This window comes from Lynx rufus, unplaced genomic scaffold (genome assembly GCF_022079265.1).
Source record: "Lynx rufus isolate CCGP_SWC_20201006 ecotype Redwood Valley unplaced genomic scaffold, mLynRuf1.p SCAF_8, whole genome shotgun sequence".
NCBI classification, from domain to species: Eukaryota; Metazoa; Chordata; class Mammalia; order Carnivora; family Felidae; genus Lynx; species Lynx rufus.
The window spans coordinates 105,937,967-105,962,944 of NW_025814896.1; the positions used below are offsets into that span (position 1 = coordinate 105,937,967).

The 24,978-nt window shown below is 43.5% G+C and overlaps 1 protein-coding gene across 1 annotated transcript in view; it reads left to right on the plus strand.

The window, feature by feature from the left end:
• The first annotated feature begins 4,281 nt into the window (after positions 1-4,281).
• KCNG3 (potassium voltage-gated channel modifier subfamily G member 3) overlaps positions 4,282-24,978 on the plus strand; it is a 42,568-nt gene continuing 21,871 nt past the window's right edge. The window contains exon 1 of the mRNA XM_047069803.1: positions 4,282-4,946. Within this exon, the coding sequence (XP_046925759.1) occupies positions 4,282-4,946 (665 nt within the window). The remainder of the gene's footprint in view (positions 4,947-24,978) is intronic.

Consider the following 24,978-nt stretch of genomic DNA (forward strand, 5'->3'; position numbering starts at 1 on the left):
AGTAAGCAGCAAAGACCGATAGTGCCCACAGGGTATTTCAAGTTATGAAGCTTTGGGGCAGGGTGTTCAGAGTCCTGGAGCACAACCAGTTGTGCAATGCTAAGTGATAGAGGAATGTGTGTTCCACTCAGACTCAGCAGTATGAGGGGCAGCACGTTTCACTGAATTTTTGATGTTTTAGGTTACTATTGTGATTGGTCACATTTTTTTTTAATAAAATTTTTTACATGTTTATTTATTATTGAGAGACAGAGAGACACAGAATGTGAGCAGGGGAGGGGTTAGAAGAGAGAGGGAGACACAGAATCTGAAGCAGGCTCCAGGCTCTGAGCCGTCAGCACAGAGCCCAACGCGGGGCTCAAACTCATAAACCGCGAGATCTTGACCTGAGCTGAAGTCGGACGCTTATCCGACTGAGCCACCCAGGCGCCCCTGCTTGGTCACATTTTTAGATGAATCCATTTGTCTTTATTTAGAACACAGGAATAAGAGTGAGCATGGCTTGACTGGGCTAGTGGAAGCATACACAAAGTGAATTTTCTAGTATCATGCCCTGAGCTGTAGGACACCCCCATATGATCTCTTAATCCTCACGTCACCCTATGATAAAGCTACCATTCTCTCCATTCTATGGATGACAAAACCGAGGCTCAAAGAATTTGTCCCAGATCACTTAGCAAATAAATTGTGCAGTCAGAATTTCAATCTAGGGAGGGCCTTAATAACCAGTTCAGACTCGTTATTAGACAACTTGTAATTCCACAGATCTATAGTCCTTTAAGGTTCTGAACTGGGGAATGGCTTGATCAAAATGAACAGAAAGAGCTGTCTGGTGGCATAATACAGGATTCACAGAGGAAGGAAAGAACTGGAGCATGGAGAGATCAGACGGAAGGTTGTGGCAGGAAGACAGGCCCTGGAGATCGAGTGACCAGAGTTTGGAGCTAGAAAACTCGGTTCCAGCCTGGGCTCTACCATAATGCTGCTATGGGGAACCTTAGGCAAGTTACAGCCACATCTCTGACATCTTGTTACTCCTCCCTAAATAATGGGTTGATAAATTGAGACGAGACAATCTCTTGGTTCTTTCAAACTCTAAAATTCTGCCTGGTGCCTTTAAATTTTAATGCATTCTAAAGATTTATATTATGAAAGCCCTAAATATCATCCAGAATCCCGAAAAGAATTTAGATGAAATGATTCTCAAAGTAGTCTTTTGAAAGTACAAAGGAATAGAATTTTTAGTAATTCTAAGAACACAGTTTTTAAGAATATTTTCTAAACTGGATTATATTGAGACAAGCCCATCATTTCTGCATCTTACTGTTTTGTTTAAGAACGTGATTTGAGGGGGGAGAAAAAGAACATGATTTGGGTATTGCTGCGGCAGCAGTGGTTGATGATATTAAAATCAAATAAACATATTACTCTTGAAACAAATGAAATTATTTAAACCTACCTCTCTAAGAAATTTTATGAAAATATACCTAGGAGGCACAAATTATATTATCATCAAATTAATTTGTTTTCTAAGCTCAAATTTAATTTAAAATGTGATATTTCTCCAACTGGTTCAGTCAACAGACTTTAAAGGGATTTTAGATAGAGAACACAGGAAATAGATACAATAACGTTGGAGAAAATAATCAACAAAATAGTTGTTCTGTTGCTGTGATGCTTCTAGAAGGTATTTTCAACAACTCCCTGAGGAATTGGCTTTTGCTGGAATGAAGCCAGGTTCTTCTCTCTGCTCACATCCGCAAACTTTTCTCCATTCTCATATCCTATAACAAACCATTTCCAAGCTTTGCTGAGTCCTTGGTCTCAGTGTTTTTCAGAACTGACACTGCCTCAAAAAAGAAAAAAAAAGGGGGGGGGAAGAAAAGAAAGAACTGGCTTTTCCTCATCTACAAAGATTTGGGTTGGGGTTCCCATTCCTGGGTGGCAGAAATGGTCTTCTCCTTAGAATAAATTGAAGGGCAAAAGAACCTTCCTGAATGAAGCTTTCATCAAGCCATTTTTGTTATTAAAACATTCAGGCATCCCATTACTTCGAGTTTGAAATCTAAATTCTGCAGTTGAGATCCCCTTCCTTTGAGCCAAGCAAATGCATTAGCTTTCTTTACAGACTTTAATCCTTTACATCTGAGATTCTATTTGGAATGCTTTTCTGCTCTTTCTCTCTGCCAGCACAAGACCACCACCTCTTGAAACCATCTATCTTGAAACTCATTTCCTTCAGGATGTTTTCCTGGTTTAGTAGCTACTTTGCAAACAAACAAGTCTTGTTTTTGAGCTTTTAATCACATTAAGTGCTTTTAAGATAAATTATCCAAGTCAAGGGATAAGCAACATATAGAGATTTCCATTCTTTAAGAAACCACCCAGAGGGATTTTACTTTGTGAGGAGGGATATAGGCACTTGAATTTGTAGGTGTCTTGCTTTTAAGCTGAATCCACACTAGAATCAGGGCAAAATGACTCTTTATGGTGACCTCTAGTGGGCACGGGACAATCCTACAAAATTATGAAAAGTGAAGGGCAAAGTAAAACCCTTCCCAGTAACCAGCTGGGTTACTCGGCGGTCAGAAGACCGCATCCCACCCCACCCCACCCCTACCCCACCCTTACCCCACCCTTATTTTCAATTCCAGTATTTGTTTTGCATTGAACAGTTTGCCTTACAACTCACCTGTTTCGCCTCTGGCGTGCACCGCGCGGGCTGGGCTACCGGTGTCGGATGTCGCGTGAATTGCAGGTAGCAGTTTAAAATATAATCCCTGCCAAAAGGAACCCACTCCCTGCGCTTCGACCAGAAGGCAGGGCAGTTCGCTCTGAGGAGCCTTAAAGGGCACTTCAAGCTCCAAGAGCCAGTGCTGCAGCCGGCTCGGGGGTGCACAGGGGAAATCAAGACATTATGAAAAGGAGGGCGCAGATGAAGGCTACGGGAAAATTGTGTTCTTGCCAGTGGCAGAGCGATTCTCCTGACTTTCACCCCACTCTACAGAAAGCGTCCTGGAGGGGGGGGGAGGGTGTCCAGGAGAGGTACACGTAGGCGCCCTTTTAGGACCCGCGCCCCACAACGCTGGGGGTGGGGCCCCTCCCTTCCGCGGGAGGACAGGCGGGAGGGCGACAACGAGCCTGGGTGCTGGGGTGTGTGGTCGCCTTTAGAGCGGTATGTGGGTCTCCGTGCCGCCAGAGGAAAAGCAAGTCGTCAAGAAAAGCAATTGCTGGGGTGCCTTCTTTGAGAAATCCCTTGGGGCGCTCTCAGAAACTGCGCTGGGTTCCGGATAGTTTCTGGAAAAAGCTCTCCAAACGCCGTCTGCCCCCGCTCCTCAAATCCTGCACCCCAGTCCTCACCCCTCCTTACCCTCCTGCCGCCTCCATTTGGCAGGGGGGGGGGAGCGGTTAAAAGGGGGCCGCCCAAGTCATCCTGATGGCCCCGGGTGGCACGCGGGAACAGGCACCCCGGCCGCGGGGCTTGGCCGCCCCCACCCCCGGGGCTCCCCGTTGCTCCCTTCCCCGCCCCGCGGACCACTCCTGGCCGCAGCGGGCGGGAGCGGAGGGGGAGGACGGCGTCACGAGGCGGGGAGCCCGAGGTCCAGGGCGGGGCGCCGGGGAATCCCAGCCGAGCGGGCCCGGGAGGTGCGGGCGCGGGTGGGCAGAGGAGGGCGGCGCGTGGAGGGAGGTGAGCCGAGCTGAGCCGGGAGGCTAGGAGGGGGAACCGCGAGGAGGCCCCGCCCCCGCCTCGCGGAGCCGGCTCTCCGCCGCCTCCGAACCCGCTCACTTTGCCTCTCGCCTCTGGACGGCGGCGGGGCGGTTGCCGGAATCGCGGCCAGAGGGAGCGCCGGGGACCGTGAGCCATCCCGCACCGGTGCCTCCGCCCGCCGCCCGCGCCCCTCACGGGGGGCACAGCGCCGCCGCTTTGAAAGGACACCCTGGCCTCGCAGGGGGGCACCCCCCCCCCAGTCGCTGACAGTCTCATTCCCAGCCAACGGGGCGCAGCGCTGACGCCTGAGGGGACTCCCCGGCCACCTGCAGGTACCGCCGCGCCGAGGGAGCGTCGCTAGCAGCAACGCCTGGCCGCGGAGGAGGCTAGAGCCGAGGGGTCTCCGGGTCGGCGAAGGGCAGGAGCGGAGCCCGCAGCGAGAGCCGGCCGGCCAGCCCGCGGGCCCCGACGGCGCGCTCCCCCGTCGGCCAACGGCAGGCAGGCCCCGCGCGGCGACCGGGGGGGCGGAGGCGGCGGCGGCCTCGGGCCTCGGGGCCTCGGGGCGGCCAGCCATGACCTTCGGGCGCAGCGGGGCGGCCTCGGTGGTGCTGAACGTGGGCGGCGCCCGGTACTCGCTGTCCCGGGAGCTGCTGAAGGACTTCCCGCTGCGCCGCGTGAGCCGGCTGCACGGCTGCCGCTCTGAGCGCGACGTGCTAGAGGTGTGCGACGACTACGACCGCGAGCGCAACGAGTACTTCTTCGACCGGCACTCGGAGGCCTTCGGCTTCATCCTGCTCTACGTGCGCGGCCACGGAAAGCTGCGCTTCGCGCCGCGGATGTGCGAGCTCTCATTTTACAACGAGATGATCTACTGGGGCCTGGAGGGCGCGCACCTAGAGTACTGCTGCCAGCGCCGCCTCGACGACCGCATGTCCGACACCTACACCTTCTACTCGGCCGACGAGCCCGGCGCCCTGGGCCGCGACGAGGTGCGACCGGGCGGTGCCGAGGCGGCCCCCTCCAGGCGCTGGCTCGAGCGCATGCGGCGGACCTTCGAGGAGCCCACGTCGTCTCTGGCCGCGCAGATCCTGGCCAGCGTGTCGGTAGTGTTCGTGATCGTGTCCATGGTGGTGCTGTGCGCCAGCACACTGCCCGACTGGCGCGCCGCGGCGGCCGATAACCGCAGCCTGGATGACCGGAGCAGGTACTCCGCCGGCCCTGGGAGGGAGCCCTCCGGGTAGGACGCACTGCTTCTCTGCCCGTCCCGTCCGTCCTGTCGCGTCTGTCCGTCCCGTCCGTCGGTCCCGTCTCCGTCCTATTTGCCTCCGGGCTGCCGAGCCAGGCTAGGTTCCCGGCCCAGCGGGGCCCCAGGCGGGGCCAGCCAGGGGATGGGTTTGTCCTCACTCCCCACTCCCTATTTACCTGGGACCAAGCGGCTCTGGTCCTTACACTAGACTCCCCTCTTTTTTTTTTTTTTTTAAATCTTTTAACATGTATTTACCCTTGAAAGACAGAGTGAGAGAGGGGGAGAGGCAGAGAAAGGGAGACACAGAATCTGAAGCAGCCTCTAGGCTGTCAGCACAGAGCCCGACGTGGGGCTCGAACTCACAAACGGGGAAATCATGACCCGAGCTGAGGTTGGATGCTTAATCGACTGAGCCACCTAGGCGCCTCTAGACTCCCTTCTTGAGGGCGAGTCGCCAGGCATGGGGAAGGGCAGGTAGAGATAAACAAGCCTCCCATCTTTTAGTTTACTTTTGAGCAAATAGCAACTAATTAGATTTCTTTAAACTTTTATTGTTAGCATTACAATTTAACCTTGGACTAAGAGCAGTTTGAATTATTTGCCAATTTTGGGTGGTTGAAAAGATGAAGTATTGTTATGGTGAAATGTGGTTTACTATGCACTGGCCACACATTCTAAACACTCTACATAATATCTACTTTAATGGAATTGTATTATCAAAGAGATTAACGACAAAAGACTCTAAATAATGGATGTCTGCCCTTTTCTCTCTTCTTTTCCTACAAAGTATGTAGTTAGCAAAGCACCTGTTCACTGCTTGGTACCAAAGATACACACTGTGGCTTTCAGAAGGGTCTTCAGTGTGGGGAGGGAAAAAATCACTACCTTGGAAAAGAAGAAACATTATTGGACTAGTTAATCTTTTTTTTTTTCCACTTTATTGGGATAAAAGGAAAATATTTTAATCTTTCCTTAGATCATGTTTACCTTTCAATAGAGATAACACACTTCTGTTTTTAGAGCTAGTGAGTTCATTTTGCATATTTGGTTGGAGGAATTAAACAGTAAAGTTGGCTTTGAAGGGAAACAGTCTCTTGGGGGCACAAACACAAGATTGTATATTCTGTTTTACCTTTGACACTGTTTTAAGATGCCTCGGCCATTCATATTTATTTCCTTATTTATTTATTTTTCTCCTTCCATTCATTTTTAAAATTAGGTTGTGCCTGATAATCTTTTCCTGATAGAGATGCGCATGTTTCCGGTGGTATTATATGCCTTGATGTTACAGTGCATTAGTTCCACATAATAGTCTTCCTTTGGAGAGTGAAGATTGTTTTTTAATGTAAGAGGTAAATAAAATTGCCTAGTACCACAGAGTCCATTACCGATATAGTGATATCTTGGCATGAAATCCAAGATACATGCTTTAAAAGGAAATTCATTAGTAGACTAATTGTGTGTAATGTATTAGGTTCTGAGTTTTTGATTTACAGATAAGAATTACTTATTTGGTACTCATCAGTACAATGAAATTAATTTATATACCTAAATACATAAATGCCCTTGATTCTTTTAGGAAACCATAGGACAATGAGCCTTGAAATGATTCACTAGTAATTGTGGAATTCTAAGGTTAGTGAAAGTTCAAGCTACATTAGCAAAGGAAACAGGAGAATTGAGTTAGACTTCCTGAGTCTGCAAAAGAAGTGAAGGAAGAAGAGGAATTCTTGATTTGTGTATATGTATTTTACGTATGTGTATGATTATTCAAGTCAGAACTGTTTCCTAGATACCCAGATATTTCAGGCAAAAGCATGTTTTTTCTTGGCTTAATGGCCCAGTTTTAAGCTTCACACTCCAAGTGTAGGTATGGAAATCAACCTCTGTAATCCCAAACAGGTAAGCTGAAGGACGAGTGAGCAGCTGAGAAGGCTGGAAGTCACAGAGGGAGCCTCCCATAGGCCTCCTCCAACTGACAGGGCCTCTACGCTGGTGCTTTGACAAATAGTCTCTCAAACCCTGCTTGCTTTTGTTTGCCGAAATTAGACTTTTTAAAACATCATTCTGATCATCTGACCATATTTGGCACCTACCAAATAAAGCCAAAACATTTTTCTTGTCCTTCAAAGCTCTTTATGGGTTACCCACAATCTGCCTTTCTTGACTTATCCTGTCGTCATTTGCAAGCATCTTTTTTGAGTATGTGCTGTTTAAGGCACTGTTCGTACTCCAAATATTGTAACTTTTTTCCTGGTTGTTTTCTAAAGAAAAGGTGTCAAATTGGTGATGTCGGAATGAGAGGCACAATTGATTAACAATTGAGTTGTTCTGGGATACAGTCTGGCCTTCAAAGTGGAAGGGGATGGAAACAAGTCATCTTTGGAAGGTTGCAGAAGTTGTGCACTGCCCAACAGTGGGGGGGGTTGTCATTTATAAAAACTGTATTCACAACCTTTACAACCAGGTATGCTCCACCTGAGAACATAATAAGGAGAATTTTCCAGGTAAAGAGAACGGCAGGGGCATAGGCATGAAATTTGCATATTATGTTTAGGGAGTGTGAGTCCAATGATTGAGTGAGAGGTGGAGGCACAGCAGATGTTAGAAAGCCTCAAAGGAGAAGGATAATGATTTTATTTCGTAGGCAGTAGTTAGCTGTTGGCAGGTTTGGGGTAAGTAGGTTATGTATATTAAATCATGGGGGTCATGAGTTGTGCACTGCGAACTGGGGATGGGGAAGATTGGAAACAGGAGGATGAGTTTGGAGATCTTTGCAGAGGGAAGGATTGCTCTGAGGTGGTAAGAATGGAGAAGGAATGATCTCTCTGGAAAATATTAGAAAGACTCATAATTAATCCAGGGCATTGGAAGGATACAGGCATCAGGGACTGAGTACTTGGACTTCCAGGAGCTAGGAGTACTCCCTGTCACTTGCCGGCTCCATTTGTCCATACTGGCCTGCTCACTTGTTCCTGAACCCACCCGAATGTTCCTTACTGTGCAGTCCCTTGCCTGTCGAAATTGAATCATCCATCAAGCCCAACTTAGATTCTGTTTCTTTTTTGAAGCCTTTCCTGCCTACCTGAATAGATGTGATGTTTTCTTTTGAATTTCTTGAGGGATTTCTTATTTGTACTGCTTATTTGCCATCTATAATGTCCTTCCTAGCATGGTAGTTATTTTTTCATATAAACATGTCCTCGTTTCTAAACTAGATGAGAGGAAAAGGCCTAGAAGGCAGCTAAATTCTATACTATTTATTATGACAGCATCTTTTAGAAAAAAAATTATTTCGGCACAATAAATGTCTACTGTTTATATTATAATTCAAAATACAGCCTTCCAGGATGATATCATCTGTTGCATAGATTGAAGAGCTGTGTGGGGTAAGGCTGTGGGCTTCAGCTGGTGGAACTCTTAGTTGAGGAGGACAGGATCTTGTGCTAAGAATGAGAAAAAAAAGTCTGTTAAATCAAGGAATGATTGTTTATCAAGTAGTGATTTTGCAAAAGGAATAAAGATAAGCATAGGATTTCTTTTTATTAATCTTTGAAATATTAGAATAGCATACAATCTCAAGTTTGGAAGAAATCTTGAGAGGTCTTCCAAATCAATAATTTGAAAGTTTTTTCTGTATGAATATGATCTTTTTTTTTTTTTAAGGTTTATTTGTCTTGAGAGAGAGAGAGAGAATCCCAAGCAGGCTCTGCACTGTCAGCACAGAGCCCGACATGGGGCTTAAACTCATGAATCGTGAGATCATGACCTAAGCTGAAATCAAGAGTCCACGTTTAACTGACTGAGCCACCTAGGTACCCCATGAATATGTTCCTTTTAAATTGATTTGTTCTAGATGATTAACAATCATATAAATAATGGTCTAAAGTCCAGACGCTATAAAAGCAAGCCTTTCTCCATCTCCTGGGCATTTACTTCTTTTCCCTAGATGTAACCAAAGTTACTTGATTTTGTGTGTCATTTTAGAGACATTTTATGTACTTACAAACATATCATATATATTTACAAACAACACAACAAAAACAGTACAATAATACTTTTCTGAAACTTCCTTTTCAAACTAACCAACGTGTCTTGGAGATTGTTCTGTATAAGTCTATAAAGAGCTACCCAATTATTTTATGCAGCTGTATAATATTCCACTGTATGAATGTCTCATAATTTTTGGACATTTATGTTGTCTCATCTATAGAGAATGCTGCAATGAATATCCTTGTACATGTACATTAGTTTGCTTTTATCCATAGGATAAACTCCTGAAAGTTAAGACATAGGGTCAAAGGGCATGTGCATTTGTAATTTGCATAGGTAATTCCAAAGTGCTCTTCAAAAAGATGATATCGTTTTATACTCCTGCCTGCAATGTGTGGGAAAATATGCTTTTTCTTTCTGTTTTTTTATTTTTTATTTTTAAAGTTTATTTTATTTTGAGAGAGAGAGTGCATGTGTATGAGCGGAGGAGGGGCAGAGACAGAATCTCAAGCAGGCTCACACTGTCAGCTCAGAGCCTAACATGGGGCTCTAACTCACGAACCCCCAGGTCGTGACCTGAGCAAAGATCAAGAGTCAGACACTCAAATGACTGAGCCAGCCAGGCACCTGACCCACTCTTTTAAAACCACTCATGGGGCGCCTGGGTGGCTTAAGGGTCCGACTTCAGCTCAGGTTATGATCTCGCAGTTCCTGGGTTCGAGCCCTGCGTTGGGCTCTGTGCTGACAGCTCAGAGCCTGGAGGCTGCCTCAAATTCAGTGCCCCTCTCTCTCTCTCTCTCTCTCTCTTTCTCTCTCTCTCTCTCTTCCCCTGCTTGTGCTCTGTCACTCACAAAAATAGATAAAATCACTCAGCATGGCTGCCTGTGTCATAAAAAGATACTCTATGCTAGTCAGAACTTTGAGGAAAAGGTCACATATAAAGTACTTCTCACCTTTACTTTTTGGTCCCCTTTGCCTCTGAACTTATGTCCCCTCAGCCAATCTCAGCTGTTGTGTTGTCTTTTGAATTTTAAATCTATGGTGCAAAGTCTTGCTGTAATTTTAATCTGTCCTTCAGAAATGATTTTTAAAAGTTGCTTCATGTTGGAATTTTGATCTTTAATCTGTATTGTTTTGTGGTGTGGTAGTGAGAATCTGAGGAAGATGTAAAGATGTTCAAGTTTTTTTGCAGTGTTATTTTTAACCCAAGTTTTAAAAATGAAATACATAATCAAAATGAAACACCAAGTGATGGAAATTTAAAAATCAATTGTATTATTTCTATTGCCTATTAGGTCAATATTGTATAAATTCAGTAGGTTTTTAAGTACTTTAAAAATAAAAAGCAATATTTGAAACTGAAGGTGAAAGTCTCAGTGCTTTTACTTTGCAGATAAGGTGGATATTTTCAGAAGCTGGTAATTAATAGATCTCTGATAGGATTGAACATAACCCTGAATCTCAGTTAAATTTTGTTCTTGCACAGTGGACTGTTTCTTTTAATATATGTACAGGGTTTTTCTATCTGCTGCCAGTTTTAGAATGCAGTGGAAACTTTCTTTTGTCAATACTCTTTTTAATCAAGGTGCTTTTTTTCTCCCTTAGTAAGCAAATTAATTTTCAAGGTTGTTCTTTTTATTTTATTTTTTTTTAAGTGAAAAGTTTGCTCACTGGAATGAAGTATGGTTCTAAGTGTTGTGAAGTGAAGTGTAAACATGCCCCTCTCTCCTCAATCCCATTACCCAGTTTCTCGGTATTCTTTCCTGAAATGCCCATATAAATGTAGGTACACACGCGTGTGTACACACACACACGTGTGTATAAATTATACGTACATATTTTTAAAAATTTATGACTCGGATCATTCTATAATGTTGTTTAACAATTTGCTTTTTTGTCTGCACGTCTTGGAACTCTTTCCTTATCAGTTGATAGAAATCTTCCTCGTTCTTTTGAAAACCTGTAGAATGTTCCATTGTATGGCCGGACCACAGTTCAGTGACCAAGACTCTGTCCTGTCAGTAATAGTGATGGCTGTCATAGTTAAATTTATTTCATAGTTCGTATATGCTAGCTGCTTGTTAAGTTTTTACATGTAGTTTGTCATCTAAGTCTCCTGTAACAATCCTGTGAGGTGGTACCGTTACTGTCTTCATTTTATGAGTGAGATTTAGAGAGGTGAAGCGGCACGTAAGCTCACAGAGTGGGTAAATGGTGACCCGGCATTTGATTCCCATGTCCCTGCTCCATACTACTGTGCAATGTTTGGTTTTGACTCCAGTTTTTCAAAAATGCAAATGGTGGTAAAGAACAGTCTTTTTCATGTATCTTTTTTGCAAATTGGTGTGAGTATATATGTTAGATAAATTCTGAAGTGGAAATCACTGGATCAAGAGGATTGTGTTTAAATTTTTTTTTTGTTAATATTTTTATTTATTTTTGAGACAGAGACAGACAGAGCATGAGCAGGGGAGGGGCAGAGAGAGGGGGAGACACAGAATCCGAAGCAGGCTCCAGGCTCTGAGCTGTCAGCACAGAGCCTGACACGGGGCTCGAACCCACGGACTGTGAGATCATGACCTGAGCCGAAGTCGGATGCTCAACCGACTGAGCCACCCAGGCGCCCCGAGGATTGTATTTAAAAAAAAGTTTTTTTTGTCGGGGCGCCTGGGTGGCTCAGTCGGTTAAGTGTCCGACTTCAGTTCAGGTCATGATCTCATGGTACGCAAGGTCAAGCCCCGTGTTGGGCTCTATGCTGACAGCTCAGAGCCTGGAGCCTGCTTCAGATTCTGTCTCCCTCTGTCTCTGTTCCTCCCCTGCTCGCGCTCTGTCTCTCTCTCTCTCTCAAAAATAAAGATTAAAAAAAAAATTTTTTTTAATTTTGTCAGCTATTACCAAATTTCCCCTAAACTGAGTGCAATTTAGCACTACTCTTTATTAATGATAGTGACTGTTACAATACGAATGCAATTAATAATGAATAGAATGCTAATGTTAATAAAATTTTAATAGAAAACATTTGGAAATAATCACCTTAAAAAAATAAAACAGCTTTAAAGGGGAGCCTGAGTGACTCAATTGGTTAAACATCTGACTTTGGCTCAGGTCATGAGCTCAGTTCCTAAGTTCAAGCCCCACATTGGGCTGTCTGCTCCTCTCAGCACAGAGCCCGCTTTGGATCCTCTGTCCCCCTCTTTCTTTGCCCCTCCCCAGCTTGTTCTTTCTCTCTCTCTCTCTCAAAATAAATAAATAAACTTAAAAAAAAAAAGAATGTCTCAAAAAATATGTAACAGCTTTTTTTTTTTAGTTTTTTTTAAAATGTTTTTATTTATTTTTTTTGAGACAGAGAGAGAGTATGAGCAGGGGAGGGGCAGAGAGAGAGGGAGACACAGAATCCAAAGCAGGCTCCAGGTTCTGAGCTGTCAGCACAGAGCCTGACGCAGGGCTCGAGCTCATGGACTGTGAGATCATGACCTGAGCCAAAAACCGACTGAGCCACGCAAGAGCCCCAAATATGTAACCGCTTTATTGAGATATAACTCGCATACTGTAGAACTCACCTTTAAAGTGCACAATTCATGGGGCGCCTGGGTGGCTCAGTCGGTTAAGCGGCTGACTTTGGCTCAGGTCATGATCTCAAGGTTCATGGGTTCAAGCCCTGCACCAGGCTTTATGCTGACAGCTCAGACCCTGGAGCCCGAGTCTCCCTCTCCCTCTGCCCCTCCCCCACTCATGCTCTGTCTGTCTCTCTCTTTCCATCTCTCTCTCTCTCTCTCTCTCTGTTTGCCTCTCTCTCAAAAATGAATTAAAAAAAAATTTAAAAATGTACAATTCAGGAGTGCCCAGCTGGTTCACTCTGTTGAGCAGAAGACTCTTGATCCTGAGAAAGACTCATGAGTTCAAACCCCACACTGGGCGTGGAGCCTACTTAAAAAAAAATTAAGTAAAGCACACAATTCAGTGAATTTTACTGTATTCGCCGAGTTGTACAAGTATCGATCATCATCCATTCTACTTGAAGCATTATATTTTGGTGATGTGTTTGAAGGAGTATTAAAATGTGTTAGAAAGCTGGAACCCATGAATGGCTAAGAAAGGGACCCAGGCATTTTGACTGAGCAGATGAATCAGATGAAGCAATAGGCAAAACATTTGTGTTTGAATTCATTCATTCATTCATGAACGGGTGGGTTCGTTGGAGTGTTTGGAAGAGTTATATGTATTTGAGTGATTTTCTCTGCCTGCTAGTAGCAAGGACTCCTCAGCTTTTCCTCTACTGGCGAAGGGAAGTGTGTAATTGAGGCAATCATCTGACTTTCTCAGGCCAAAAAAATGTCAAAAGGAAAAGGCGATGGTGTTAAGAATTCAGGACTCCCGAGTCGGGAGGCCTCCCTGGAGTTAATTCATTACCCTGCTCTGGGCCTGTACCCTCCTCAGTTAAGTGGGGATTTTACACAGAAGGGTCAATGAGAGAATGAAGACTGAGCCCTCAGCAGGAAACTGAACTCCTTAGCTCGTTACCTTTCCTTGTATTGGGCCTCTTCCCGCTGTCTCTCTTTTCTTGAGTTGCTTGTGAATGTCTTACCTCCCTTTTCGTCTACGAGTTCTTTGAGAACAGAAATTTCTTTCTTCACAACATGTAGTTCAATACCTTGCACATGGGCAGTCCTTCAGTGTGTATTTTATATACGTGTGAAAGAAACATGCAGGTACAACAGTGTTTTCATTTTTTAAAAGATTTTTATTTTGTCTTCTTTATTTATGTTTAAAATGTTTATTTATTTTGAGAGAGAAAGAGAGAGAGACCAAGAGTGTGCGTGAGCAAGAGAGAGATAGAGAAGGGGAGGGAGGGAGGGAGAGAGAGAGAGAGAGAGAGAGAGAATCTTAAGCAGGTGCCATGCTTAGTGTCGAGCCAAACATGGGACTTGATCCCATAAATTGTGAGATCATGACCTGAGCCAAAATCAAGAGTTGGATGCTTAACCAACTGAGCCACCCAGGTGCCCCTAAAGATTTTATTAAGTATAATCTCTGCACCCACCATGGGGCTTGAGCTCGCAATCCTGAGATCAAGATCTGCATGCTCCAGCAACTGAGCCAGCCAGGTGCCCCACATTTTCATTTTTGATACGAGAGTGTGTGTTTTTATAAGTTGCCTTCAACCTATGAGTAGGTTATATTTTAAGGACTTACTGGCAAATGGGTTTTATGGCTTTCCATTCATTTATTCATGAAGTTCGGCAAACATTTATTGAACAACTCCTGTATATCTGGGACTGTTCTGGGGGCTGGAGATATAGCAGTGAACAACAACAAAAACAACAACCAGAGTCCTTGCCCTCAAGAACCATCTGTTCTAATAAATAAATATATAATGATAGTGATAGATGCTATGAAGAAACAAAGCAGAATTAAGGGATTTATAGAGTGTGGACCATAGTCAGGAAAGGCCTCTCTAATCAGGCGGTGGATGTCTGAACAAGGACCGGGAGGGATGCAGGTGGCAGTCATGAAGAACATGAAGAGTTCCAGGCAGAGAGCATGTAAGCACAGACTTTGAGGGGGGTGTGCCCTTGGTCTGTTGGAGGAACAGCAAGGAAGCAGAGAGGTAGGGGTGACCAGGGTCTCTGCTGTCCCCCACACATTCTGTTGCAGGACTGGTGGTCTGGAACAAGGGTGAGCAGACTGTGGCCTGCAGACAACTTAGGCCCGTTGCCTGTTTTTGTACAGCAGAGGGGTAGGGGTTGGGAATTGGGGGTGATGGTGACAGTGACAGTGGGGGAATGGAGTTCTTATAGAGCTGTGTGGGTGCACCAGCTAAAGGGATTTACTTTTGATAGTCCTCATTTTTAAAAGAGAAAATAAAATGGTAAGGGCTTTGGATTTGTATTGGAATGTGGGTTTTGAGCAGAAGACATAACTTGATTGAATTAAAAAAAATTTAAAGTAATCTCTGCACCCAACAGGGGGCTCAAATTCATGACCCAGAGGTCAAAAGTTGGATGGTCTATGGACTGAGCCAGCCAGGTGCCCCTGATTTAATTTAAAATTTTAAGAGATGACTCTGGCCCCGGTATGGAGGGCAGACTCTAGGGGGCACGGGTGGAGCCAGTGAGGCCAGTTAGGACCCCCATTTCACCTAATACTCAAAGGGCTGCCTAGAGCCCTGGGTCCAGGCTGCTAGCTGCCGTGTTGATCTGAGTTGCCGTGGCAGGGTTTCCTTTTTTGTTTTCTGGGTAAAACTATTGTCGTAATTGGTCAGGTTTGCCTCTGACATCATTGCATGACCAGGGCTCTGCTGTTCCCCCCACACTCTGTTGCAGGACTGGTGGTCTGGAGCAAGGGTGGGCAGACTGTGGCCTGCAGACAACTTGGGCCCGCTGCCTGTTTCTGTACAGCCCCTGAGCTAAGTGGTTTTTACACTTTTAAAATGGTGAGGAAAAAAATCAAAAGAAGACTGTTTTATGACTCATGCAAATTATCTGACATTCAGATTTCAGCGTCCATAAATACAGTTTTATTGGGGCACAGCCATGCTCATTTGTTTACATGTTGTCTATGGCAGCTTCCTGCTACTTGGGTGGAGTTGAACACTTGAACATTTGCAACAGAGGCTAGCTGGCTTGCAAAGCCTGAAACGTTGACTCTCTGGCTCTTTACAGAAAAAGCTTGTCAACCCTGGGTCTAGAATGGTCTTGTCGTAGGTTTCAGCCTGTCTGGCTGTGTATCCTCGGGCACATTCCTTCTCGAAGCCTCGGTGTTCTCATTTGTAAAGTAAGGATAGCGGTAGAGGGTTGAGGATGGGTTACTAACTGCTGTCTTCTAACCAGCTTCATGCCAGATGCTGCCCTTGGATCTCACTGAGGCCCACCCTGACTCACAGATTGTTCTGTTTTCCCAAGATACTTCCCCTAACCAGAGCTCATTATTCGATCCTAAGAGTTCTGGTACAGTAGGGACTTCTTTAGCATTTTCGGTTGGGGTGGGAAATCCAGTATTTATAAGTTAGGGGCTGTCTGTATTAATTTCAGATCACAGATTTAGACTTACCAATTTACTCTGAACTGGTGAATGTGAGAGGTAGTTGGGGAAAGGATGGATGATCAAAACTGGGATTCACCCGGTAGGGTCCTAGTAAATCAGGGACTGCATTTTTATGGGAAATAAAATGGGAAGTACATATCAGAAAAGGAAGGTGTCCTGGGATGCCTGGCTGGCTCAGTCGGTTGAGCGTCTGACTTTCGATTTCAGCTCAGGTCATGATCCCAGGGTCATGGGATCGAGCCCTAAGTCCAGATCTGCTCTGAGTGTGGAGCCTGCTTAAGATATTCTCTCTCTCTCTCTCTCTCTCTCTCTCTCTCTCTCTCTCTCTTTCTCTCTCTACCCCTTTGTCCCTCTCCCCAGCTCTCTCTCTCTCTCCTCTAAAATAAAAACAAAAAAACAAAACAAAAAAGGAAGGGAGTCCTATTTATTAATATATGGTGTAACTCAGTTGGCCTTGAGACATAACCAAGACAGCCCTTGCCATCCAGTAGCTTCCTGTGTAGGGAGGGGAGGAACCAGAGTCACTGATGGTGAGAAGGTGAGGTGGTCCTGCTGTAGAAGGGAACACAGGCGCAGGAGCAGAACTAGTGCTCCCTGGGGTGTCACTTCTGGTGTAGTGTCATTTAAGTCTTCCTGGCATTCCTGGAATGCCGGGCACAAGAGCTCCAGGGAAGGGACGGCGGCACCAGATGGTGTTAGTAGCTGTTGTGTTCTCCACTACCGTGTACTCGTGGTTAGAAAAAAGTGTCACAAGGAATGCCCTTGGCAATGTAGTCGAAATTACTGCTTTTATTACACCTGACCCTTAAGTATGTATTTTAACATCTTCTACGTGATGAAACGGGAAGTTGCAGCGAGCACTTCTGTTGTATACTGAAATCCTGTGGCTGTCTCGAGGGAAAGAACTTGTACAGTTGGATGAGTTGCAAGCTGCACCAGCACCTGTTTTCACGAAACATTGTTATTTGCAAGAATGACTGACAAACTGTGGTATTCAGACTTGAATACCTTAGCAGACATTTTCTCATAAATGAACAAGGTGAGTCTGTCACTTCAAGGACAACGATGGCCAGCATTTGTTGCCAGTGATAAAATGAGAGCTCCCTGGGGCGCCTGGGTGGCTCAGTCGGTTAAGCGTCCGACTTCAGCCAGGTCAGGATCTTGCGGTCCGTGAGTTCGAGCCCCGCGTCGGGCTCTGTGCTGACAGCTCAGAGCCAGGAGCCTGTTTCAGATTCTATGTCTCCCTCTCTCTCCGACCCTCCCCCGTTCATGCTCTGTCTCTCTCTGTCTCAAAAATAAACGTTAAAAAAAAAATTATAAAAAAAATGAGAGCTCCCAAGTAAAAATTAGACACTTGGAAAACTTGAACCAGCCACTGTGCACTTGCCAGCTTCCCAATACTTAACTTTTCTGATGAGATTGGTAGTGATATTAATGTGTGATTTTTAAAATATTATAGCACGAAATGTGTTAACATTTGGAAGATGTGCATAACTCAGGAACCAATACATCCTAAATGACCCAACACCTGATGTTACAATACCATGCAAAAGATCCACCCTGAGTGACCGGGAACTAATGGGTTTTATGGTAACTGAACATCAAAAGTTCAGTGACAAGATTTGCTTCCACATGGTAGCTAACCTTTAAGAAACTACCACTTTTTGGGGCGCCTGGGTGGCTCAATCGGTTGGGCATCTGACTCTTGATTTTGGCTCAGGTCATGATCTCACAGTCGGTCATGGAATCAAGCCCTGCATCAGGCTCTGTGCTGAGCCTGCTTAAGATTCTCTTTCCATCTCCCTCTGGCTTTCCCTTGCTGGTGCATGTGCTTTCTCTCTAAATAAATAAAACAACATAGTATGATACACCAAATGCAGGAACAGATATGAAAAATTCAGCTGTTATATATATATATTTCAATTCTCTATCTCTCCCTCCTTCTGTCTCCTTCCCTCCTTCCCTTTCTCCCTTCCTTTTTCTCTCTTTTTGTCTTAGAATTCAAAAGTGGAGAAGGTTGTCATAGGGAAATGCATTTACACATCATTTGAACTGAAAAAAAGAAATCTGTCTGTTCCTTAAGAAAGTACATCTGATTTGAATGATTGGTTTCACAGTGAGGATTGACTTTGCAGATTCAATTACATGGCAAGCATGTTCCAAAAGCTGAATAAGTGTGCAGTTGCAAGGTTTTGGTGAAAACATACTTAAAGCACATAGTAAGATATAAATATTCCATTTGAAATGATGTATTGACAGGGTGCCTGTCTGTCTTTTGGAAGAGCATGCAACTTTTGATCTAGGGGTTGGGAGTTTGAGCCCCATGTTGGACTCAGAACAAATAAACTTTTATAATAAAAAAACAAATGAACATTAAAATAAAATGTTGTACTGACAAAGATGTATTGAAATATTTTAATATCTCAACCCTCTGTAATATTGATCAGATTTAGAACTGGTGCCTTAAAGCAGAGGAGTGACTGGTGTATTTGGCAGCCGCTGAATGCATCTTGGTCTAAATGTTTCTTTCTTTTTTTTTTTTTTTCAATATATGAAATTTATTGTCAAATTGGTTTCCATACAACACCCAGTGCTCATCCCAAAAGGTGCCCTCCTCAATACCCATCACCCACCCTCCCCTCTAAATGTTTCTTTTAATGCAGTACCTCCCAGGAAGTGTGAAAGTGAGTGATTCTAATGAGGTGCAATGAATCCTTTTGCAAATTAGGTGATGGTCAATTTTGCTTTCAGCAAATTTGAAGAACATAATTGACTTTACAGTAGATTATTAAAAACAATTTTTTCCAATTTTTAATTTTATAAATATCAAGCCTATAGGAAAGTTGCAAGAATAATACAAAGAACAGCCTCTTTGTATCTGTAATTATTATACTTGGCTGGAAAATTTGAGAGTTGGTTGCAAACATCTTGACACTTCATCCCTAAATACTTCTGCACATACCTTCTAAAAACAAGAACATTTTCCCATCTAACAAAACAATGATCACAATCAAGATAAGAGACAGACAGAGCAGGGCTCCATCCCACCACCCTGGGATCATGAGCTGATCCGAAATCAAGAGTCGGATGGATGTTCAACCAACTGAGCTACCCAGGTGCCCCTGGATATTATTTAACAGTGATGGTTTTGGAGACTCTAGGCCAGTTGTTTTATACATGTCCCTGAATTTGAACTTGTCTGATGCTTTCTTAATTATATTCAAGTCAAAACTTCTCGATAGAAATACTACATAGATGTATAAGGAATTTTTAAAAAAGATTTCATTTTTGTCATGTTTATTTTGGGAGGGGAAGGGCAGAAAGAGAGAGAATCTGAAGTAGGCTCCACACTGTCAGCCCAGAGCCCACCTCAGGGCTCAAACTCACAAACCATGAGATCATGATCTGAGCTGAAATCAAGAGTTGGACACCTAACTGACTGAGCCACCCAGGTGGCCCTAAAGATTTCATTTTTAAGTAATCTCTATACCCATTGTGGGGCTTGAACTCACAACCTTGAGATCTAGAGTCACATGCTCTTCTGACGGAGCCAGCCAGGTGCCCCTGTGAAAAGAATTATTGATGATAGATGATAATGGATCAGAATGTGATTTTTTTTTTTTTTGCATATACTTGGAAGGAGGTAAAAGAATAACATTCCTATAATACAGCTTCTTCCATTTTCCTCTACTTGTTTAAGTAAATAAGGATTCTCAGCCATTTAATGTGTAAAAACAAAAATAGGATTAGAAATGATGCTGATCTATGTCATTCTACCAATTGGAGGAAATACTCCTGTATTAATTTGAATTAAAATATCCAACTGCTGGGGCGCCTGGGTGGCTCAGTCGGTTAAGCATCTCACTTCGGCTCAGGTCATGGTCTTGTGGCTTGTGAGTTCAAGTCCCGCGTCCGACTGTGCTGACAGCTCAGAGCCTGGAGCCTGCTTCAGATTCTATCTCCCTCTCTGTCTGTCCCTCCCCCACTTATGCTCTGTCTCTCTCAGAAAATGAATAAACATTAAAAAAAAAAATCCAAATGCTAAAAGGACATAAACTAATTGAAAAGGAAAGAAACCTATCAATTTCATTAAAAGATGCAGTTCAAATAAAATTTTACTTTATGCTTAATTACATGTTGAACTTTGTAATGATAACGAATTTAACACAGATTACAGGAAATTATAGATTCAATGAAAATTAAGATATAAGCATTTAGGTGTATAATAGTATGTTTAAATTTTTTCAAGCATAGAAATATATCACATCAGAGCAAAATTATGTGAGAGACGTGGAATGGAAATACAAGTTTATTTTTTTTTTAATGTTTATTTTTGAGGGACAGAGACAGAGCATTAGTGGGGGAGGGAAAAAGAGAGAGGGAAACACAGAATCTGAAGCAGGCGTCAGGTTCCCAGCTGTCAGCACACAGCCCGATGTTAGGCTTGAACTCACAAGCCGTGAGATCGTGACCTGAGCCAAAGTTGGACATTTAACTGACTGAGCCACCCAGGCGCCCGGAAATAGAAGTTTTATGAGAAAAAGTAACAGTGTAAAATTTCTGTTAAAGGAGGGTTTGTTAGTGTATTTTTTAAATGAAAGTTGATGGGTTGTATCAAAACACTACAGTATTTGGACTCATTAGATAATTTTTTTAAAGTATATTTATTTATTTTGAGCGACATAGAGAGTATATGGGAGCAGCAGCAGAGAGAGAGAGAGAGAGAGAGAGAGAGAGAGAGAGAGAGAGAATCCCAAGCAGGCTCCTTGTTGACATTGCAGATGCAGGGCTTGAACCCACAAACTGCGAGATCATGCCCTAAGCCGAAATTAAGAGTTGGACGCTTAACCGACCGAGCCACCCAGGTGCCCCTAGATAATTTTCAAAGATTTTTTTTTTTAATGTTTTACTTACTTTTGACAGAGAGACAGAGAGAGAGAGAGACAGAGCATGAGTGGGGGAGGGGCAGAGAGAGAGGGAGACACAGAATCCGAAGCAGGCTCCAGGCTCCGAGCTGTCAGCACAGAGCCTGACTCGGGGCTCGAACTCACATTAATGAGATCATGACCTGAGCTGAAGTCGGGCGCTCAACCGACTGAGCCACCCAGGCGCCCCCCTAGATGATTTTTTAAAATGAAGTAACATTTTATTTTTAAAAAATCAATATTTGCAACCTGCCAGAATTTACATGCTTTGCAACTATACTAACTTAATAAAAATTGTTGGGTCAAAATAAAATCGTCCTAGGGAGATCCATAGTTTTTCTAAACTGTTTCAAGAGTCACATGAGCAAAAGGTTTGGGGACCACTCTGCTCAAGGGAGTGAGGAGGGAGGTGAGAGCTGCCGGGATGGTTTTGGAGGATCACATTGCTGCCAGTCAGTAAGTCAGGAGAGCGCCATGAGGTGTCAGGAGATGAGGGTCGTCACAGACGGGGCGTCAGGTTGGGCAGCAGTTCCCGGAGTGAGACGTTAAGTTCCCGGAGTGTTTACCTTTATGAGAAGGGGACAGGATGCCAAAGAAGCATTTAAACCCTTACATAACAATACTGAAATACAGCATTGGAAGACAGCATTAAGCTTTTGGATTTTATAAAATGCCTCTTCATCGAACATTGGCCACCCTTGGATTCATTTACTAATGATGTGCATTAATTTATAATCCCCAAGGATATGGTTGTGTGATATGATGTGACACGTTCTGTAGAGAAATAGAAACCTTTCCTTTCTTTGTGTCACGTTAAGGGAAACTTCGCAGTCTGGGTTAGTTGGCACATCATCTCGCGAGCACCTTTGCGCGTGTGCAGGGTGGGAGTAGGTGAAATAAATATTCCAGAGCTCCCCACTATCTGCCCAGCCACACCGACGATGCACTCTGAGGTTGTTGGTATGTCGGGTCATAGGTCGTAGGTTAGGCCATAGGGCAGTCGAATAACCGACTGTAGGTCACAGGAATGTGAAGGCATTGGGGATCACCTGAGTCAGGTTCCAGCAGCTCTGCTTTGGGGCAGGTAGACGATGCGGGGAGACCTTTGACTTGTCTCAGGAACCTCATTAAGGACCGTGTTGAATTTAATTGATAGTTATTTTTATGTATGTCGTTTAAGTAAATGAAAGTAATTTTTCAGTCTCTAGAAAGATAAAACTTGTCTTACTAGCTAACAACAGTACAATATACAATGGGCTTTGAAGCAAATTGTGCTTTTCCTTTCTTTCTCAGTCTGTGTAATTTATTTAAATGTTGTTGCTTTAAAGAGCATTTGCTGTAATGGTCTGAGGAATTTTTTTTTTTTTTAAGATAAGAGATTATGGGAAATACAACAAAACTTAAGCATTAAAAAAATGTAGAATTCCTTATGCCAATCGAAATGTATTTTCCTGGACCACAACTATCACAGAATCCCAAGCAGGCTCCAGGCTCTGAGCTATCAGTACAGAGCCCAATGCAGGGATCGAACTCACGAACCCCAAGATCACGTGCTGAGCTGAAGTCGGACGTGTAACTGACTGAGCCACCCAGGCGCCCCTGCAGCTTGCTTTTTTAGCTCAACTTTATATGTTTTTGAGATTTGTGTATATTGATATCTATAGCTGTAGCCCTTTCATTTTAACTGTAATGTGGTAAGCATTGATTTATTTGTTCTTCCTGCAGTGGAAATTTTGCTTTTACTGTAGTGCTGCAATGAATAGTATTGTTTATGTCTCGGTGCACATATAGGAGAATTGCTGTAATGTATCTATCTAGGACTGGAGTTGCTATATTGTAAGATATGCACATCTCCCCTAGATGTTGCTAATAGCTCTCCAGAGTAGTTGCACTGATTTATTTTCCTACTGGTTGGGAATGAGAGCCTTTTTTGCTCAGTCCTTGCTGTATCCACATGTTACCAGATGTCAGACTTTAAAACTTTCGCTAATCTAATTGGTATGAAATAATATCTCACATTTTATTCTTTTTAAAGCAATTTTATTGGGCTATAAGTTACATAAAATGAAGTGCATCCCTTTTTAAGTATATAGTTTGATATTTGACAAATGTGTGTATCCGTGTGCTTACCATCCTAATCAGAATACAAACATTTTTTCACCCTAAAAAGTTGTCTTATTGCCTTAGGCAGCTACTGATTTTCGTCACTGTATGTACTTAGAAATGAAAAAAATATTTTTTTAAATTTAATGTTTATTTATTTTGAGAGAGAGAGAGAGAGAGACAAGAGTGTGAGCAGGGGAGGACAGAGAGAGAGGGAGACACAGAATCCGAAGTAGGCTCCAGGTTCTGAGCTGTCAGCACAGAGCCCAACGTGGGGCTTGAACTCACAGCTGTGAGATCATGACCTGAGCTGAAGTTGGACATTCAACTGACTGAGCCACCCAGGCTCAGTACTTAGAAATATTTTTTTAAAGTTCATTTGTTTATAATCTCTACATCCAATGTGGGGCTCGAACCTATGACCATGAGATCAATAGTCGCCATGCTCCATGGACTGAGCCAGCCAGGGATCCCTGTACTTAGAATTTAATATGACTAGAGTTATACAGGTTGTACTCTTTTGTGTCTGGCTTCTTTTCATCAGCATAATGTTTTTTGTGTTTTTTAAAGTTTATTTATTTATTTATTTTATTTATTTATTTATTTAAAAAAATTTTTTTTTTCAACATTTATTTATTTTTTGGGACAGAGAGAGACAGAGCATGAACGGGGGAGGGGCAGAGAGAGAGGGAGACACAGAATCGGAAACAGGCTCCAGGCTCTGAGCCATCAGCCCAGAGCCCGACGCGGGGCTCGAACTCACGGACCGCGAGATCGGACCTGGCTGAAGTCAGACGCTTAACCGACTGCGCCACCCAGGCGCCCCAAAGTTTATTTAAATAATCTTTCTACCCAGTGTGGGGCTCGAACTCACGACTCCTGAACTCAAGAGTCACAAGCTCTTCTGACTGACCTAGTAAGGCGGCCCATTGTTATAATGTTTTTAAACATTCATCCATGTGTTATTTATATCAGTAGTTTGTTACTTAAAAAAAATTGTAGATGTAATTCACATAAAACTCACCATTTTCTTCAAGTGTATAATTTGATGGTTTTTATTATAGTCACTGTATTGTGTAACCATCACCACTGTTCCAGAACATTTCATCACCCCAGAAAGAAACCTCCGATCTGATAGCAGTCACTCTTCATCCCCCTCTCCTCCTATCCCCTGACAGCCATTAATCTACTTTTGTCTCTATGGATTTGCCTGTTCTGGACATATATAAATGCAGTTATACAATAATGGAGTCTTTTGTGTCTGGCTTCTTTCACTTAGCATAATGTTTTCAAGGTTCATCAATGTGTACATAGCATGAATCAGTGCCTCATTCCTCTTTATGGCTGAGTAAGAGTCTGTTGTATGGTTATGCCCCATTTTGTTTATCCATTCATCAGTTGATGAGCATGTGGGTTGTTTCCACTCTTTTATGAATAATGCTGCTATGAGCATTCGTATATTGCAAGTTTTTGTGTCAACACATGTTTTCATTTCTTTGGGGTAGATACCTAGGAATGGAATTGCTGGTCATATGGTAATTCTGGGTAATTTTTTTTTTTTTAATTTTTATTTTTTATTTTTTTTATTTTTTTAATATATGAAATTTATTGACAAATTGGTTTCCATACAACACCCAGTGCTCATCCCAAAAGGTGCCCTCCTCAATACCCATCACCCACCCTCCCCTCCCTCCCACCCCCCATCAACCCTCAGTTTGTTCTCAGTTTTTTACAGTCTCTTATGCTTTGGCTCTCTCCCACTCTAACGTCCTTTTTTTTTTTTTTTTTTTTTCCTTCCCCTCCCCCATGGGTTCCTGTTAAGTTTCTCAGGATAATTCTGGGTAATTTTTTGAGGAAAGATCATTCTTTTTTGTAATATTCCATTGTATGAATATACCACATTTTGTTTATCAGTTCCTCACTTAATAGGCATTTGCACTATCTCTTGTTTTTATTTT